Below are 20,667 nucleotides of genomic sequence, written 5' to 3'. Positions count from 1 at the left end.
TCCATCAGGAGACTGAAGGAAGTGGATCCCGGTGACACTCTCTGAGCTTCAGATCAAGCCATCCTGACAAGAGGATCTCCATTTTTTATTAAGGAGTCAATAAATTATTGTTTTAAATCTTAAGATAGTCTGGGTTATTTTTCTTTCTGTTAACAACAATTAAATTAGCCCCAGCTGACACTATAGATGGACAGAAAAAAAAATCTGGAAAATACAACACACAGCTATGTTATATATAGTACCAAAGAAAATGTCCCTTTATCATATTGGAAAGATAACCTTGAATCACATGAAAGGGGTATTTGAGCATCATTTTTCTGAGCAACATACAGTTATGTTAAGTAACCAGAGCTACTCTTAAATTTAGGTCATCACTTCTTGGTGGGCAGCTTGAAACATGAGCAATAGTTTTTACTTCCAAAGTTTTATGACTTTCTACTAAACAAACATTATTCTCTTTCCTTCTGTTGACTTTATAAAGATTAAGTATGGCTAAATCTAATCATTATTATAAGATACAAATATGATTAATAAAAATCTCACCAATGAGAAATTTCCAACAAAAGATATGTATCATCCTGAATTATGTGCATAAGTTGGTGCCCCTTTATCAACTAAATTTATTTAATTACTGTAAGAAAACTACTTTTAGTCATAAGAGCTTCTATGCTTAGAGCAGAATGAGACACAAATTCTTTCTTAGTCCACAGAGGTAATATCCAGTGGGGGTTTTGGAAATTCATCTACCATTCCCAGTTTCCCCCTCTCCTTTGAAACTATGAAGCCTCAGCTGAGAGGGAGACAAAAACACAGCCTAATTCTTACCGTTAATATGCCCTAAGATTCTATTTCAAGGTCTTTTGGGTCCTTATGAGTAACAAGAAGAGGAATAACCATATACCAGAGACTCGGACCCCTGACTTCCAACTGCCTTAAATAGTATTCAGACTCCTAGCAATGAAATTAAGACAGTAACTTTCTTTATTAAGACAGTTCTTTGTAGTTAAATATAACAGGACTGTCTCTGCTGCAAATTTTGCCTCTGAGCCCACAGACTAATAAAAAATGTACTGCAGATGAAAACTGAGCTCATTACATTACGCCTTCATAGTCATCTTACCAGTTAGCACCACAGGATAGATCGTAAATAGACATAAATATTATGGTCACCATTAAAACTCAAATGCACAGGTTTTGCTGAGTTTTTGCAACAATTTAAGATTTATCAAATGGCATCCTTTACCCCAAAAGCAATTCTTCGATGGTCTTCATTGGAATTCCTCATTTCTCATCTGAAGTTATTGAAGGGAGGTGTTAAAAGGCAAATGTTATCTCGGGAGGCCTAAAAAACGGACAGTCACTATTTACTGAACTAATATTTGCTAAGTGCTCCCTACTCTGTACCAGGTTAAAATTAAGTAATGAGATGTGCCAGTCAGCCTCCTGAGAAATTGGGATAGAGGGCGGGGTAGTTGGCACTCATCCAGAATGCCAGTGGCTTCCAGAAGGGAAGACCTGCTAGGCAAACCATAGAGAGCAGACCTTGACCTCCAGGAGGCAGTGTTGCTACCACTCTGCTAGTTGCCATGAAAAGGATGCAGGAGAGTGGGCACTGAATGAGGAATGGAGAAAAGGTATGCACATACATTTTTATCTTCTTAATCTTGCCTAGAATAGGCCTTGTGTGAGCAGTTCTACATGTATTTTAACATTAAAAACAAGTTTCTTGGGCGCCTGGGTGGCTCAGTGGGTTAAAGCCTCTGCCTTGGGCTCAGGTCATGATCCCAGGGTCCAGGGTCCTCCCCACTGAGCAGGGACCCGATGCAGGACTCGATCCCGGGACTCCAGGATCATGACCTGAGCTAACGGTAGTTGCTGAACCAACTGAGCCACCCAAGTGCCCCTGGAAAATGGTTTCTGCCCTGACAGAGCCTGTCCATCTGGTGTCTTCTACAGATGAGTATACATGCCTATGTACAGAGCTTCAGAATTCAGTATCTTTGCCAAGCAAAGCTTTCTCTTGTCTTCACCAAGTCCCTGACCATCCGGGCACTGTGCCTTTTGTTCAGGGTTCATGGGCGTGCATGCTTGGTTGGGGGAAGGAAGAGAAGACAAACAGTAAAATCATCTCTTGCCTTCAGAACCTCCCAGGCCCCACTTCTGCCTGTAGTCAAATGAGGAAGGGCCACTGCCCTTCCAGCTAAAAACCAAAATTGTTTGAGAGAAGACAGTGGCATCAAGTGGTGAAGTTGTAACCAACTTCACATTTTTCGTGCTTGGTTTTTCTCCCGTTGCATAGGAGCAGCGTTGATGAATGTAAAGATTCAGAAGAGGGGCCACATGTTCTACAGACCAGGATTCTGAAGTTTATTCTCCGTTATCTGAAATGAACTAACCTGGGAAAGGAGAAGGTGCAGGTATTAAGACGGAAAAAAGCCGTCTTGGTCCTGGACTTTCCACATTCCTGCAAAGGAAACCCAGCGCAATCCCTCTCCTGCCGGCGGCAGGTGGGCTGCAGTGCATGCCCTTGCTTTGCTACTGACACTGGGTGTTCTAAGTCCCCCAGGAGGCATTCAAGAGTATTGATGAACAACGGAGATATCATTCTGTCATTTTTTAGACAGAAAATAATATACACCAGATTCATAATGGGACAGTGTCTGTATTAATTTGTGGATTTGGCTACTGCTACCTAGGCATTCAAGAGGGAACACTAATGTAGCAATAATAGTTCAAACTTATATAGCACATTTCCCTTTTCTTCTCAGTTTTCTTATCCTATGAACTCTCACTTAATACAGCAACCTCTAGAATTAAGTACCATAGTCATCACTGTTGCTTATTTGGACATAAGGAAAATGAAGCAAAAGCCAATAGTTATGGTAAGTCTCTCCCTGATTTTTTATCTATGGCTTCTTTCTTACCAGCTGGACATGCCTAGTCATGTCATCAACAGTATCCTCAAAAGCAGTTCAGATCATTTCTCAGAGGACTGATTATTATAGCAGCATTGGAATACAAACACTGGAAATCAAAGTTTTCCTCAAATTTGGAAATTAGTCTGTGTGACGCAGAAAGCCCTAATGGGTTTCATTCCTTTTCCTCTTTGGAATAGGGGATATCTATTTTCTTATTATAATCTGAATGGAATTCAAAAAGCAATCTTTTTTAGCAGTGCTACTAGAATATATTAAAACAAATCAAATAAATTATGTATTTATATTTCACATTTTATTTTTGCTAAAAGCAGTATGATCCAGAAATGAATAATTCAAAAATCCCCAAGTAAATCCTTTTTCATGTCATATATTTCACCAGAGTGGTAGATTTTTCACAAAATATCAAGAAAAGTGTAAACAAAATCTTTCCTATTCAACATAAAATCCAGTGGCAGTTTTTTTTCTTTTATAGACACTAACATTTTACTGGCAAACAAGCAGGTCAACACCTCTCCTGTGAAATCAGTTTTATATTTTTATTTTTAAATTCTAGAAATAGAAGAGGGTAAAGGTATCCTATTCATAGAGTACGTGTTCCTTCAGGATGGGGACCTGATGCTATTTATTTCAAGAGCTTGAAAGCAATCACGTAGATACAATAATAAATAAGATTTTAATTTCCTTGTTTTTCTTTTTTTCCTTTTTGAATAGCAGCTTGAACAGTTGGGCCAAGATTAGTGTGTATGTCAAAGAGGATGACCTTCATTTATACAGTTCAATCCTTCCATCTCCACAGTATCACCAGGATTTGTTCACTGCTTTAAGAAAGTCACAGAGGAGCACTTGATATCCTTGGGGGACGAGTGAAGATCAGGCCGGAATGAATGGAGGGCTCTCTTGCCTTCTCTGAATCAACTTTCCGGGAGCTTAGCCATTGACCTTATAACAGACATGCGTTTCTGGGACCCTGAGGAGTCCTTTCTCAGGGGAGCTGTGTGTCCCCTTCTCCCAGCAAGGTTTCCTCAAGGGCTTTTTGGCCCTGAATGGCAGGATTGAAAAGGTAGGTTATCAGCCATTAGTACCCAAACATCACCTGCTAGACCAGAACAGGAAGAATAAGTCCTTAATCCTATTGAGAAAGGAATGGGAATCAGATTGTTTCAGTGGGAAGATGGTCTGCCAGGAAAGCCTGGATCTCCAACTAGAACTGCATGGTAATGAGGGGAGAAAGCTGCCAGGAGACACAGCTGAGCCTTACCTACAACATTTGCCTTAGACCAGACATAACTATTAATACGGTTTTCTCTCCCAATTAAAAAATCCTAGCTAATCCATTCAAAATAAACTTGGGAGGGCTCCTCACCCCATCCCCCTTATCTTCATGACATCTGCTTCACCATTATGATGCTGCTAAACTGATTTCCTCACATTTTCATCTCTCCACAAATAAATGTACTTTAATTTTATATATAGCTGGATTTTCATAAGAAATGATCTCAGGGAAGGGTAGAGGAAAGAACACACAAGCACTCCTCAATGTCTTTTGCCAATTTTCTCTCGTGCTTAAATGAGGGGCCAGAATTGTCCCCACTGAGCCAGCAACTACCTCCAGGGGACAGCATAAATGTGACAACGGAGGGGCAGAGGGAGCAGGAGCTGAGGGACAGGAAAACCCGTGAGTCCTAACAGCAGAGAAAAGAGCTGGGCAACAAGGTGAAATAAATAAATAAATGACCAGAAACTGCAGAAAGGGACAGTAAAGCAAAATTGAGAAATAAATAAGAAACAAAACTGCTGTGAAAGTAAAAACCCCAGCGTGAGGGCAGAAGAATGGAAAAAAGAAAACCAAGAATGAGGAGAAACCATCACCATCTCAGAAAATAAAAAAGGGACTCAATCCCGAAAGGAGGGGTGGAGGAGAGGCCCAACGGAAGAACAGTCAAAAGGTAGAACTGATGAATGGTGATTGAAACTTGGAGAGGTATACGGAAGGAGAGTAACAGGAGAGAAAAAGGGGGAAACAGGAGGTGGCAATGAAAAAAGTATCATCATGAAGGAGTGTAAAACAGGAAAACAAGTGTGTTTGCAAAGTAATTGTTCTCTGTGGGGTTGGGGAGGGTGGCGTAGCATCACAATCTCTGTTTCCCCCATCGCCTTTGAGCTTCAGGGAGACGGGGACTGCAAACTAGGCACATCAGAAAGGAATTGAATTAATGTTCCCTCCTGCTATTAGTCCCCTTTAAAATGCTCTCTTCAGCTGAATGGAGACTGTTGTAGTTACACATCCAGTCCCCAATGAAACTCACGTCGTTGGAAAATTTAACTTCTGCGGTTCATTCAGGGTTGTTAAGCCCCGAGCTGCAGGTGCGGTGCAACCCTTTCTACAAGTTGAATGCGAGTCATTCCTCCCGCATTTGCTCGGTGCATTTACAGGGGGTTGGGGGAGCAAGGTAGGTGGTAGCTCTCGCAGGCGTTCTGGGGACAAAACAGCTGACCAGCTGCTGAGCAGCGCCTGGACCCACCGCCCTCCCCCCCGGGGAAGAGGAAGGATGCAGGGGGACCAACGACCCAACTCCTGCGCCCTGGACTTACGTCGAGGAAGATCGACATGCCCTTGGACAGCTGCAGGGCAGAGCTGAGCTCTTCCGAGGAGTTGTTGGAGGACGGCGACGTCTCCCGGGAGTCCTCCATCCTTCGGAGCCCTGGCGGCGGCGGGCGGAGCGGGACTGGGCGGCCGCACGGTCTCGGGCAAGGGCGCGGCCGCAGTGCTGCGGGGCTCAGGCTCCCGGGCGGGCGTTCGCTGCCGCGCGCCTCCCCGGCGTCTCTCTCCGCTCGCTCCCTCTCCGGGCTCGGGCCTCCGCGCTCCCACGCGCTCACGCTCGCGCCTCCCCCTTCCCCGGGCTGCTGGCGCGGGATCCGTCTCCTCCCTGCACTTAGCAACCGCTGCGCCCCTCGCGGGGAGCGGAGTTTGACCTCCGCATTGCCATTGGCCGCCGCCCGAGACGACCCCGGAGCCCCCGCCCAACCCTCACGCCCCCAGCCGGGAGGTGGCAGACCCAGACGGGTGCCGACGCGAGGGCGTGTGTCCTGAGAGCCAAAGCGCGAAGTCAAGGCGCCCCCGACCCTAACCCCAAGGAGGAAACCATTGGAGTTAAGAGAGATTCGAACTTATTTTGCCAACTTTGCTTTTCGTCCAAGCGGACCCGTCTGCCCCACCCTCCACAAAGTGGGTGGGTCTAATAGCCACCACAATTAGTAGGGGTCTGGATTGGCTTAGGCATTAAATCATTAAGTTTTGGAATCTTGGAGGCCTGGGTTTCAAACCTGCCTCAGTTCCTCTGTTATCTTCTGACCTAGGAGGTTGTTAAATCTTTAAGCCCCAGTTTTCTTTCAGTATAATGGTCACAAAGATGGTGCTTACCTAAAAGTCTTCCGAGGCTTAAATGTGGACTAACCACCTACAAAAGTAGTGAGTGCTATGGACTCTGCATAGAGTGAGGAAAACAAACAAACCTTTAGTATATGGAAATGATTATCAGGTAAAGTTCAAGCAGAAATTTTCCAAAATAGAAGTCACAGTAAAGAATGCAATCCCTGTCTATGCTTAAGCATTTAAACTAGGGTAATTATTCAATATTTGGAGGCTTCTATAAACCCTGCAAAAATGGGAATCTCTCCTTTCATCAGAAGAGGATAATATGCACTCTTTATTGGACATCTAAAATGGGGAAGGCGTAGGTCAGTTGCTGTGTGGGTTACCAAGTTGAACAATCTGGGAGCAAGATGAGTCAAAGACAATCGCATCTTGTCTTAACAGGACCCTACCTATGAGAATTGATGGGGTGGATCCAGATCTCCATTTTGTGGCCTCCTAAGAAACAGCATATGTTCTTTCTAGAAGATACGTCCACAAACAATATGGGACAAAATGTGTCTTAAGTCATATAAAAAGGGCTATGGGTTTCTTAGTAGGTATGGTTTTGTACTTTAACTGTTGGTTCCTTTGCTTGATAAAAGGGGTAGTATTTGAAATGGATCGTAAACATTGGTAGATACTCCATAGGTGATAGAAATAGAAGAAGACATTCAAGGTAGAGGGAACAGCCTGAACAAAGGCCTGGTACCAGGAAAACACATGGAATCTGTAATCAGTCCACTGGGATTCTTTAAGAAGATACAGAATCTCAGTCTCTACTCCAGGCTTTTTGAATCAGAATATCAAAGTAGGAGACTCAGGAATCTAAATCCTGCTCCCACTCATGATTCCTATGCAGGTGCTCTGTATCAGGACCCTGCCCAGGATGAGGCCAGGAAAGCGCCTGGGACACCAAACGTAATGAGATAGTCCCCTGCATTTGCATGATTCTGAGAGTACCTTCTTCAATTTTGCACCCTAGCTGCCTCGTTCCTTTCATGTGCATCCCAGTCCTGCTCTGCAGGTCAGTGTTTGCAGGACACCAGTCCAGTTGTTCTCAACTCTGGCTCTGAATGGACTTATCAAGGATGTATGGCAACTTTAAAATGTGGCCACAAGGGGCGCCTGGGTGGCTCAGGGGGTGAAAGCCTCTGCCTTTGGCTCAGGTCCTGATCTCAGGGTCCTGGGATGGAGCCCCACATCGGCTCTCTTCTTAGCAGGGGGGCCTGCTCCTTCCTCTCTCCCTGCCTGCCTCTCTGCCTACTTGTGATCTCTGTCTGTCAAATAAAAAAAAAAATACAATCTTTTTAAAAAATGTGGCCACAAATTCATTGACATGCTTCCTTCCTATAGAGAAGTGGGTCCCCTCCCCTGAAGGATCTTGACTGTTTGATGAATAAAATGCAACAGAAGTGATGCTATGTGCCTCATGAGGCTAGGTATGTAAAAGGCCCTATGTAAAAGGCCCCACAATTCTGCCTTTTTCAAGGGAATATTTGCTCCTGGGCTTCCTGGGGCAATTTGACTACGTTGAGCCACCCTGTGCTTCGAGGAGGCTATATGGGGAAGAACATGTAGACAGGCTGGTTAACAACACCAGCTGAGCTTAGCCTCTGAGGCATCCCAGTCTAAGCCATAAAAAAGTGAATAAAGAAACCTCTAGATGATTCCAGCACCTAGCTATTTGAGACATCCCTAGCCATTGTGGTTTTTTGAGCCAAGACCCCAACATCATAGAGCAGAAACACACCATCAGTGCTGTGTTCCTCTTGAATTTGTGACCCACAGAATTGGGGAGCATTCAGAAATGCTCTCTGTTTTATACAAATAAGTCTTGAGTGTTTTGTTTTGCAACAATAGATGACCAGAATAAGGAGCTTTTAAAAACTCCAAAAACCTAGAAAAAACAAATTGATGCCTGTGTGTCACCCCAGATTCATATTCAACTAGCATGCAGTGGGGCTCTGGGCATCAGCATTTTAAAAAAAAAATCTCCCTATGTGATTTTGATGTGCAGCCTGGATTGAAAACCACTGAGCTGGTCTATACTGTTCATTTAGGGAAATAGTAGAATGAAACATCAGAAGATCGGCAGAGGCCATTAAGTGAAGACTCTTGAAGTCCAGTGGTAGAACTCTGGACTTAATTAGAACATTAAATTCATCAGCACATATGTTAACTGGAGCAGTGCTTGAGAAATAGTAATCTGGCATCGTTGTCTGCTTTTACCTTATTAACCATAAATCTTATTATGTGCATTGCTGGAATAGTGCCTTCCCTTGGCCAAGGGCTCGTCAAAGGAAAAAACAAAATCATTAAAAACAGACTGTCCAACTCAACAAATGGGTACTGGTCTTCAAATTACTGAACAGGGAAAGCTAGAAAGAGAAGGAGAAGGGATGCCACGCACAGACATCCAGCTTGCAAGTTAAGGAAAATATGATATTCTTTGTTCCTGCCATGCATAGAGCAATGAACAGATACTTCTGCACCAAGTGAGGTTTATTTTTTTTTAACATTTTATTTTATTTATTTGACAGACAGAGATCCCAAGTAGAAAGAGAGGCAGGCAGAGAGAGGAGAGAAGCAGGCTCCCCACTGAGCAGAGAGCCCGATGCGGGGCTCAATCCCAGGACCCTGAGATCATGACCTGAGCCGAAGGCAGAGGCTTAACCCACTGAGCCACCCAGGCACGCTCAAGTGAGGTTTAAATCTGGCCCCTCTAACCCAGACTGTGGATCCCTCAGCCCTTAAATTCAGCCCTGCAAGTGGTAATGCTGTGGTGACTGTCCCTCCGTAACAAGAACAAGTGACAAAGAAGGTCTCCAGTTATAGATGAAAAATGGGAGAATAATCAGTAGTCATCATTCAAACCCAGGAAACTATTTGTAACACTTCAGTTTGAATGTTCCTCCTACCTTCGCCAACACAAATGGTATTTTCTGTACCTGTCGTGTTGCTTATTTCCTCTAATGGGCCATAAAGAAGAAATATAAATTATTAAACAACCAACTAGTCCTTAATTTTTTTTTTATGATTTCAGCATAAACCATAAAGCTATAGCTGACTTCTCTTTTTAATGGAAATGTCATGTTCATAGAAGGCTCCAATGGAAACGGATGGCAATTAGATTCCCATTCACAGCCAAATTCAATAGGCTCTACAAAGTGGTAACCAAACATATTTTTAGTTTTTTTTTTTAATGTAGAAAACGTGCATTTTTGAAAACTGTTTTCACACATCATTTTTCTGAAACACAGATGCTACCCTGCTGTATGTAGTATCAGTTACAAATAGAGACAGCCGACTTGGGGGAGGAAATGCATCTCCTTACCAAATTCTTTGTAGCAAGATCCTGGGGGAAAAAAAAGAATTGTAATTCTAGATTCCAGCTCTCGGGCTTCTTATGATAAGACATTGACACAAAGGTATTTCTAGCATTTCAGGAGATGATAGCTGTGCGGGAACATATTATATTTCAATCCATCTCTGGTTCACAGAGGAACTGTTATCTAAACCACTTCAGACAGCCAAGAATCGATCTTAGTTATATTTTAAAAATTCTACAGAAGGTTATTCTCTGGAGCAATGATTCAGAACCCTTTCAGTCAGTTTAGTGGACATTTTCATTGCTTTGGCAGCCTAAGATCCAAATCTTCCTTATTTAGGGACATGTTCCCATTGTGGGGATCCCGACGGGGGGCAGGCTGCTCTTCGAAGTAGGGAAGATGGTCCTGGGAAAAGGCACGGATCACAGATCTGTCAGAGAGCAGAGACAGACGTAGGCTCAGTTGACAGGATGCTTTGCTTGGGACTTTAAATCTGATCAAGGGACAGGAAGGGAAGTTTATTAATGGCGGTGGACAAAAGCTACGTATTGTTGAAGGGCCACAATGTCATCCGAGCCACTGAAGACAACTTTACCGTATGATAAGGAAACTCTGGCTGTGGTTTTAGTAGCCTTGTCCTCTAAGCTTGATCTCTACCTTTCCTATTTACTTCCTGATAGACTAAGCATCCTTCAAAGTTTGTTTTGTTTTGTTTTGTTTTGTTTCTGTTTTATATTGGTCAGTTAGTATGTATATGTGGACATTTAAGTTCTAGCCTTTTAGAAAATTTCAATTATATAATACAGTGTTATCAACTATAGTCACTTTGTTTTACATTAGATCTCCATGTATTCATCTTGTAGCTGAAAGTTTGTACACCAGCCTCTCGCTTGCCCACACACCCATGCAGCCTTTGGTGCCCACTCTTCTACTGTTCTTGTGAGTTCAACATTTTTCTTTCTAAGACTCCAGTATAAGCGATACTGAGCAGGATTGCGTTTCTCTGCCTGGTTTATTCTGTTTGGCATAATGCCCTCAAGGCCCAGCCATGTTGTCACAAAGGGCAGGATTTCCTTCTTTCTCATGGTGACTCTATCACATCTTCTTTATCCGTTCATCCACCAGTGGATACTTTCAGTGGTTTCCACATCTTGACTACTGTGACTAATGCTGCAATGAACATAGGAGGGCAGATACCTCTTCAAGATCCCATTTTCATTTCTTTTGGATATATACCCAGAAACAGGATGACTGGATCTTTTGATCGTTCTATTTTTATTTTATTTTTTATTTATTTATTTTTTAAAAAGATTTTATTTATTTATTTGACAGAGGGAGAGAGATCACAAGTAGGCAGAGAGGCAGGCAGAGAGAGAGGAGGAAGCAGGCTCCCTGCAGAGCAGAGAGCTCTACGTGGGGCTCGATCCCAGGACCCTGGGATCATGACCTGAGCTGAAGGCAGAGGCTTAACCCACTGAGCCACCCAGGTGCCCCTGATCGTTCTATTTTTAATTGTTTGAGTAAGCTCCATCCTATTTTCCATATGGAAAAGTTTACCAGAAAACTCTGAAAAGCTAGTAAGAGTTAGTTTTTGATACTTGAACTCTGATAAACTAAGTCTAAAATTACTCTGTTAAAGAGAGCCATTTGTTAAGTCCTTGGGAAAAAATGGTTAGAAAAAAACTAGTTCTATTCAGACATTTGTTTAGTGTCTGCTTCATGCTAAGCAACTGACAGGCACAGCTGGGAAAATGTTGGGAAAGACTGGCCCTTGCCCTTGCAAAACATATGCAACTTACAGAGACACTATTTTAATAGATAATTTTAATGCAGTGAGACAAGAGTTAACACCAGAGGTTTTCAATGAGTGCAGACAGAGGACAGAGGAGGGCACAATTCCCCATTAGTATCTATTCTGCATGGCCATTTACGTAACTGTATATCAACTTAGGGCTCAGAAATAGTAAGTGCCATGGGCCAAAATGGTTAACAAATAATGGCTATTTTCCTTTGAGCCATTTTACCCTGGGGATAATTTTTTTTTTCTAGAATACCACTGTGTAAGTAAAATAAAGTTGCTGTCTGGCAGTTTATTTGACATACAGCTCTAGCATCTTGTAATATCAAACAAACCTCAAATACCCAGTATCATTCACCACCTCTATGCATTCCTATAGACAGCGTGCCCTAAGGGGGTGGGGGGATTGGTGAGCCTGGTGGTGGGTATTATGGAGGGCACATATTGCATGGAGCACTGGGTGCAGTGTATAAACAAACAATGAATTCTGGAACACTGAAAAGAAATTTTGAAAAGCCAAGGTTGAGTTATTGCGTGCAAAGAGCTTACTAAACACTAGGCACAGAGAGACTGTTCAACAAAGATAATTATTTTTATCCCCACCAGCACCATTACTTTGCACCCGTACTAGAAGGACCAGAGACATTTCACATAAAATGCATGGTAGGGTGTCTGGCCCATAAGGGTGTTTGTTTGTTTGTTTTAAGATTTCATCTATTTATTTGAGAGAGAGCACAAGAGGAGGGAGAGTCAGCAGGAGAAGACTCTCCACTGAGCAGGAAGGCTGACGCAAGAGCTCAATCCCAGGACTCCAACACCATGACCCCCAAGCTGAAGGCTCTTGCCTTAGCCACACAAGCACTCCCAAAGGGTGTCTTTTGTTTTTTTGTTTTGTTTTGTTTTTAAGATTTTATTTATTTGCTACACAGAGAGAGAAATCACAAGTAGAGAGGCAGGCAGAGAGAGAGGGGGAAGCAGGCTCTCCATTGAGCAGAGAGACTGATGCGGGACTCAATCCCAAGACCCTGGGATCATGACCTGAGCCAATGGCAGAGGCTTACCCCACTGAGCCACCCAGGCGTCCCAAAAGGGTGTTTAAAAACAAAATTCAACTGAGTATATCTGAAGATCTGATTGGCTTTATTTAACAATTCATGAATTGGGTCCCATCTAGCAAATAGACGGGTGCTCCACCGAGCTAAACAAGAGAAAGGGTTTTAAAGGCAGAGAGAAGGCATTGAAAAAAGAAGAGGAAAGGAATTTATCAGCAAAGAATAAATTGTTTAGGCAAGTTTGCTATCCTAAGGGGAATAGAAGGCATCTATCAGAAATTTCCTAGTATTGATCAGGAAATTCCATGTTGACTGTTAAAGGTCACATTCTCTGGGGGGTTCCCTGCAGTTACATCAGGTTTTCAATCTTGCTTTACTGACACCGTTTGGGGCCTGAGGTTTTGTTTTTTTCTTTTCAACAGGGTTCTGGTAACCAGTGATGGTGACTGTTATTTATTAGATTGTTATCTATAGCCTCAGACACCACTGACTCCTCCCTCCTTGAAATTCTTATCCGGGTTTCTGATCCTGTTCTTTTATAAATATTTTTTTTAAGAATTTTATTTATTTATTTGACAGAGATCACAAGTAGGCAGAGAGGCAGGCAGAGAGAGAGGGAGAAGCAGGCTCCGCACTGAGCAGAGAGCCCTGTGCGGGGCTTGATCTCAGAACCCTGGGATCATGACCTGAGCAGAAAGCAGAGGCCTAACCCACTGAGCCATGCAGGCGCCCTCTGATCCTGTTCTAACTCATCTGCTTAGTCCTGTTCATGGATCTTTTAATTCTTCCAAATGTTAATTTTTTTTAAGTAGTTCTATTTTTTTTAAAGATTTTGTTTATTTATTTGAGAGAGAGAGAAAGAATGAGAGAGAGAGAGCAAGAGAAGGGAGAGGGTCAGAGGGAGAAGCGGACTCCCCACTGAGCAGGGAGCCTGATGTAGGACTCCATCCCGGGACTCCAGGATCAAGACCTGAAGGAAGACAGTTACTTAACCAACTGAGCCACCCAGGCGTCCTAAATGTTAATGTTTTCTAAACAGTGTCCCTGATTCACCTTTTCCTTTCTTGCTTGTTCCCATCCTCACTCTCCTTCTCTCCTCTACTCCCTGATATTACCCAGTCCCATTGTTTCCACTGGTCTTCAGACTGATGACTTTGTAACCAGCAGAGCTGTCCCCTCCTGCAGATTCTTATTTCAGTCTGCCTGATGCATATCTCCCTTATTAATGTTTCTTGGGCATTTTGAATTGAACATGTCTAAAAATGAATTCACCATTTTCTCATCATTATCCTAGCTTCCATATCTTGTTGAAGAACGTCATCCTTCATCAATTTATCCAAACCAGAAACCTGGGAGTAACTTCAGACTCCTTCCAACACTGCCTCCATCTTATCCTCCCCCCTATCCAATCAGTTGCAAAGATTATCTTGGAATCCATCCTCTCCCTCCATCCTCACTGCCATCACCTGAGACCAGGTAACTGTCATCTCTCACCTGGAGCAGTGCCCCAGCCACCAGGTTTCCCTGCCTCCAGCCTGTCCTACATGCTTTCTACCTTTTACAGAGCCAGACTTCTAAAATGCACATCTTCAGAATGGCATACACCTGCTTAAGATCCTTCAGAGGTTCACTGGAGCCTTCAAGATAACATCACTTTTGCCTCGGTCACCTCTTACCATTCTCCCCCTGCCTCCTTCCCAGCCTCTACATTCTAAGCACGCAGATTTACTGGAGTGAAATGGAGTGGTTAAGCAGACAAGGTGGTGTCTCATTGTGGTTTTGATTTTTATTTCCCTGATGATGAGTAACGTTGAGCATTCTTATCGAAAAGACCTGGGCTCAAATGCCAGCCTACCTTCTTATTACCATTGGATAATAATACTAAGGCACTTGACCAAGCCTCTCTTTTTCTCAACTCATAAATAGAAATAAGAATGCTACCTACTGAGCACAGTTTAGGTGAAGATTCAGTTAAATAATGCATGTAAAACCCTTAGCATGGTACCTTGCACAAAAATAATGGCACTAGGAGGTGGTTATTTATCATTACTTGCAGATCCTTGGATATGCATAGTTCTCCCATGCTCCTGGGCTTTTGCCCTTGGCATTCTCTGCCTAGAATAAACACTTTCCTTAATTGGCCTGCACACCATTTAGTTGGGTTTTAAGATTCAGCTCAGGCATCTTTTCCTCTCTCATCCCTCTTCCCCCCCAGCAATCCCCAGAACTGGGGGTTTCCCTCCTTCTTGTTTCAATAGCACTCTCTACATGCCCCCTTAACACATTTTTAAAAAATATATCTTTAGTATTCTTTTTGCTTACCTTTCTGCATAAATTCTGAGAGGCTAGAAAGTAAAAACTGCCTTTTTCATCTGTATCTTGTACCTGGTAATTGCTAGACACATAGCGGGCACTCAGTAAATGTGGAAGAATAAATAAGAAAGAAAGATTAAATAAATCTTCTACTCAACATAGGAATTAGAGTAAAAGAATGAGGGATGTTACCTGCTTCCTTGTCATGATATCCAATTATATGAATTAATGATAAGAAGATACAGAGACAAAGCAGAGGGACTTCAAGATCTGGAGAAGAAGTTACAAGCATGGACTGCTGAGCTTGCTGAAGCTGTGCTGGGTCATTAAGCGGCAGAGAAGGGAAACATAACAGAGATTCCCCCCACTCTTCACACCATTAGGTGTTGAACTTAGCTACCATTTCACAAAGAGAAAATATAGGAAATTACTATTAAAGATTTATTTATGTATTTATATTTAAATTTTAGTTAACATGCAGTGCAATATTGGTGTCTCGAGTAGAATTCAATGATTCTTCCCATATATACAACACCCAGTGCTCATCACGATAAATGTCCTCTTTAATACCCATCACTCATCTAGCTCATCCCATATCTGCCTCCCCCCTTTAACCCTCAGTTTGTTCTCTATAGTTAAGAGTCTTTTATGGTTTAACTCCCTTTTTCTCCCTCATTCCCTTGTGTTCGTCCATTTTCTTCCTTAAATTACACATATGAGTAAGATCTTATGGTATTTGTCTTTATCTGACTGACTGACTTCACTTAGCATAATACACTTTAGTTCCACCCACGTCACTGCAAATGTCAAGATTTTGCTTTTTGATGGCTGAGTAATATTCCATTGTAGGTATCTATACCACATCTTTATCCATTCATCAGTCAGTGGACATTTGAGCTGTCTACATAGTTTGGCTATTGTTGATAATGGTACTGTGAACATCAGGGTACAGGTATTGCTTCAAATCTGTATTTTTGTATCCTTTGGGTAAATACCAAGCATGCAATTGCTGGGTCATAGGGTAGTTCTATTTTTAACTTTTTGAGCACCCTCCAGACTGTTCTCCAGGGTGACTGCATTAGTTTGCATTCCCACCAACAGTGCAAGAGGATTCCCCTTCCTCCACATCCTTGCCAACACATGTTGTTTCTTGGGTTTATCTTAGCCATTCTGACACATACAAGGTGGTGTCTCATTGTGGTTTTGATTTTTATTTCCCTGATGATGAGTGATGTTGAGCATCTTTTCATGTGTCTGTTAGCTATCTGGATGTCTTCTTTGGGAAATTGTCTATTCATGTCTTCTGCCCATCTCTTAGATGGGTTATTTGTTTTTTGGATGTTGAGTTTGGTAAGTTCTTTATAGATTTTGAGTACTAACTTCTCCTATTCTGTAGGCTGCCTTTTAGTTTTGTTGATTGCTGCCTTTCCTATGTAGAAGATTCTCATCTTGATGAAGTCCCAATAGTTCATTTTTGCTTTTTTTTCCCTTGCCTCCCCCAACATGCTGAGTAAGATGTTGCTACAACCAAGGTCAATAAAGTTGTTGCCTGTGTTCTCCTCTAGGATTTTGATGGTCCCGTGTCTCACATTTACGCCTTTCATCTACTTTGAATTTATTTTTGAGTATGTTGTAAGAAAGGGGTCCAGTTTCATTCTTCTGCATGTTGTTGTCCAGTTTCCCCAAGACAATTTGTTGAAAAGACTGTTTTCCATTGGATGTTCTTTCCTGCTTTGTCAAAGAGTAGTTGACCATATGGTTGTAGCTATTATAATTTTAATAAGCATCTACATTTAAAAACATCCAGGCTTTTCGAGAGGTGGGAGAGGGGACCTGACAACACTGTGTTGATGCCCCAGGAGTTTTATCCAGACCCTAGAAACAGTCTTCATTTCTTTCTAAGGCTCTTCATATAAATGTGGATATTTGGGGATCTCACAATGAGTTCCTGGGGATGTGTCACTGATTCCTGAGGACCCAGAATGCAGGAGGGTGAGATTAGGGGAGCCAGATCTAGCTCTGGAGTTGTAAGCAAGTTACTTATCTGTCTGAAGCTTAATAGCCACTCTGTTAGATTTTGGGGAGGTTATGAGGATGGACATAAATTTGATGGTGAGTTCTTTGTGTGGGCAGACTCTGAATATTCTGTTCATCACTGTGCCCTCAGCACTTAGTGCAGAGGAAGCTTTCACAGATAACGTCTGAGTAAGTTAGAAACAGTGCACCGTAGGATTATCATTACATGTGCAATACTATGGACTACCCCAAACTTAAAGAGGTGTTAAGAGAATATGTGAATGTGCCCACATCCTATCCTGGCAAGCATGTTCTAGAAATGACTTTTTCATGAACTTGAAATTATGGAGAGTCTGCCCACTTTCACCCTGCTTAGCCTTTCCCCCTCTTGGCTGCTCCTTCATGGAAGAAAAGTTGCAACATTACCTTTAAAAGTTCAGATTAACCTCTAATTAGAGAAATGTGTAAAAACAGACTGACTGCTTGTTTTCTCTAAAACAGAATTCCCCAAAGCTGAAATGTTTCCTGGTTTGTGACTCAGTCAAGGTTATTTGAAACAATTTTTCAAAAGTGATTTTCTACTAAATTTATGAATCTACTTTTCACTGTAGAACAGTTGGGAACTATTTTCCAATCACATTGTTGTTCTAGTGGATGTTTCAGAACCCGTAACATACACTTAACCATATTTTGTTATGAAAGAACTAGTCCTTTTGGACTATAGCACATTCTTGAGGTGAGCAGACTCAAAGTATTAAGAACCATATAAAACTCAACATTTTATTTATAGCTGAGAGAAAGTTTTTGAAAATATCTAATTTACTAAAGTAATTTACAAACTGAATTATATTTGGGAAAATTTTCAGAATTAACAACAGCAATGACGTCCACTTGCCAATTTCCTTCCCAGCTTCAAATCTGTCTGTTAGCAAAAATAGAAGGGAGAGGTTTGGGGTTAAAGAGATAATACTTTTTAAAATGGGAAATATCATTTATATTTCAAGAAAGGAAAACAAAAACAGAAACTGGTAAGTGATTGTGCCATTCTGCCCACTAGCCTTTGATTGACACCTACTTCCTAAGAAATTGGGCTTTAAGAAAATCTTTCAAATGAACTGTGGGTATTCCAATGGGCAAAATTGCTATAGGTTCAAAAGAATTTCCTAACTTCACTAGGTTCTCTTTCATTTTTGCTAATGGAAGTCATTGTAATAATACTGAGAGAGAGAGAGAGAGAGAGAAACCGTCTGCACACTGGGTCATGTACAGGCTCTTTCACTTTTGACCTGTGTATTCTTAGGCAAATCATTTAACTTACCTGTGCCTCAGTTTCTTCATCTAAAAACGGGAATCCTAACAGCATTTACCTCCTGGAGGGTTGTGAGGATTAAATAAACTATTCCTTGCCTGGCTCAAAGTAGTTTCTTGATAAATCTAGCCATCATTGATCTAGATAACAAGCAGTTACATAAATCTCCTCATAGCTCCTTGTGAATATGAGCAAAAGAACAGGACATGATTTGATGGGAATTTTTTTTCAAAGATTTTATTTATTTATTTGAGAAAGAGACAGTGAAAGAGAGCATGAGCAAGGAGAAGGTCAGAGGGAGAAACAGACTCCCCATGGAGCTGGGAGCCTGATGCGGGACTCGATCCTGGGACTCCGGGACCATGACCTGAGCTGAAGGCAGTCGTCCAACCAACTGAGCCACCCAGGCATCCCTTGATGGGAATTTTTAATTTTCTTCTTCTTCTTCTTTTTTTTTTTTTTTTTAAGGAGGGAGGGAACCATCTCGACTCCTTTCACCCCTCACAAATCCAGTCATTCTCTAAGTATTATGAATTCTGACATTAATAGTTCTGGAATCCATATGTCTGTATTTGTCCATTTGTCTGTATTTCTGCCTCAACTTACGTCTAGAGCATCTCACCCCTGAAGCTAGAGCTTCTTCCTGAAACTCTTGTCCCTCACACATCCTTCCTGTCTTAGTTCTGCAACCCACAGAACAATGACCTTAGAAACCTATGATTCCGGTTTTCTCCCTGCTCATTCTCCCTCCATGGCTCAGGCCACCACTGACCTTGGGACTGAGTGCAAATGAACCTTTATGTCTCTTGCGTTGCTCTCAAGACCCTGCAAAATCCAATTTCATCTCTGCCCATGAGCACACCAAGAACTCCCTGTGCCCATATCCTTGCATTTAATGCACTCTATTGGGTACATGCACACACAGGCACACATACACTTCCTTCAGTTTCTGACCTTCATGCTTTTGCCTCCCCAAACTCTATTCATTCTTTAGGTTTCATTTAGAGTTCACTTCCCCTTCCATGACTCCATACTTTTTCTACCAAAACACTCAAACTGTGCAAGCTGTCCATTGTAATATCTGTGGGCTGTAAACTCAAAAAGGCAGAGGCCAAGGTATCTTGCTTTCTTTCCACTGTGTATTAAGCACCTAATGCATTGCAGTGGATTAGTAAGTATTGTTGAATAAAAATCTGTTACATGATAAATTGCCATGTTTGTTCTGCTTTCTTAAAATTTTAAATTCAGCAAATCAGGACCACATATAAAAAGAATATTTAAACTAGATGAGTTTTATATTAGTTTCTTTCATGGGAGCAATGCATGAGAACAAATGGTAAACAAGAAAAAAAAAATGTTAAATTGTACCATTAAACACTTTTCCCCAGGCTGAACTGCTTTGAGCTATTGAATTTTTCTTTCAGAAACAGCATGAATTTAATGTTCATTTTAGCAAAAGACAAAAAGATTAAAGGTGAGAAAAAGAAGTTATTTCACAGTCCATCATTTTCAGCCTCAAAAAGAAATTAACATTCAGTTGATGGGAGGGAGGAAAACTAATTTGGTCTCTGTGGAGGGTAGTTAGGCAACTCTTATTCTGGTTAAAATCATTTATGCCCTTCAACCAAGTAGTTTACTTCCAGGCATTCTTCTCTAAGTGGATAAACAGACAACATCACAAAGAAGACAGCTTCACCCAGACTGCCTAGAAAAGAGAGTCTGAAGCAAAACTTACATGGTCAAGCTTTGTGGAGAGGTTCAATCCTATGGCAAAAAGTGATGGGAAAAAGTCATGGAAAAGGAAAGCCAGGCAAGAAAAGAAAGAGAAAATTTAAAAAGTGGTACTTAGTGAGGTGGCCACAATTTCACAAGAAAAGAAAGTCAGTCACTTGCTTGGGCCACATTTCTCTGAAGTGGGCTGTGTAGACCTACTGCACCTGGGAACCCTCTTGGGGTGGAGGAAGGAAGGGAGAAATCCACCTGACATCTTTCCATCTTCTGTCTCTCCCTGGTCATGTAACCTCACCTCCTACTCTCCTGCTCCCTCGGGATATTAGGTATGCCTGAACTTCTGGCTTGTGCTACTTGGTTCATCCAGGCAGTCCTGGGAAGTCAGTCTCTCTGTGTGAGTTGGAAAGTGGTGGGAGGAGTCAATACTGTGAGTCTTGTTGGGGTGGGGCCAAAGCTCTCCCATAGGACACTCTCATCTTTGTGGGAGCATGAGACATCCCCAAGAGCTGGGAGACTGGGCCTGAGCAAAGCCAGTACCGTTCTTCATTGAACTTTACTGAGAAAGCAGCTGCCGGCCTGGCAGGCCAGGAACATTTTGAGAAGAATATATATTGGATCAATATAGATAGACTGTACGTTCATTGTAACATGATTTATGATCTCCAAGTTTTATACAACTCTAAAATTCATGAGTAGAGGATTAGTCCAATAAATTTTAATATATTCAGAATTGTATTAAATCTAGTTAAAAACATTATTTAACAT

At 42.0% G+C, this 20,667-nt stretch overlaps 1 protein-coding gene across 1 annotated transcript in view; it reads right to left on the bottom strand.

Moving 5' to 3' along the window:
• Window positions 1-6,024, bottom strand: part of NECAB1 (N-terminal EF-hand calcium binding protein 1) — a 205,413-nt gene extending 199,389 nt beyond the window's left edge. The window contains exon 1 of the mRNA XM_059394834.1: window positions 5,532-6,024. Within this exon, the coding sequence (XP_059250817.1) occupies window positions 5,532-5,630 (99 nt within the window). The 5' untranslated portion in view covers window positions 5,631-6,024. The remainder of the gene's footprint in view (window positions 1-5,531) is intronic.
• Window positions 6,025-20,667: the final 14,643 nt, after the last annotated feature.

Source organism: Mustela nigripes, chromosome 3 (genome assembly GCF_022355385.1).
Source record: "Mustela nigripes isolate SB6536 chromosome 3, MUSNIG.SB6536, whole genome shotgun sequence".
Taxonomy (NCBI): Eukaryota; Metazoa; Chordata; class Mammalia; order Carnivora; family Mustelidae; genus Mustela; species Mustela nigripes.
The sequence above is the reverse complement of the archived record's forward strand: the minus strand, read 5'-3'. Positions and strand labels throughout refer to the sequence as shown.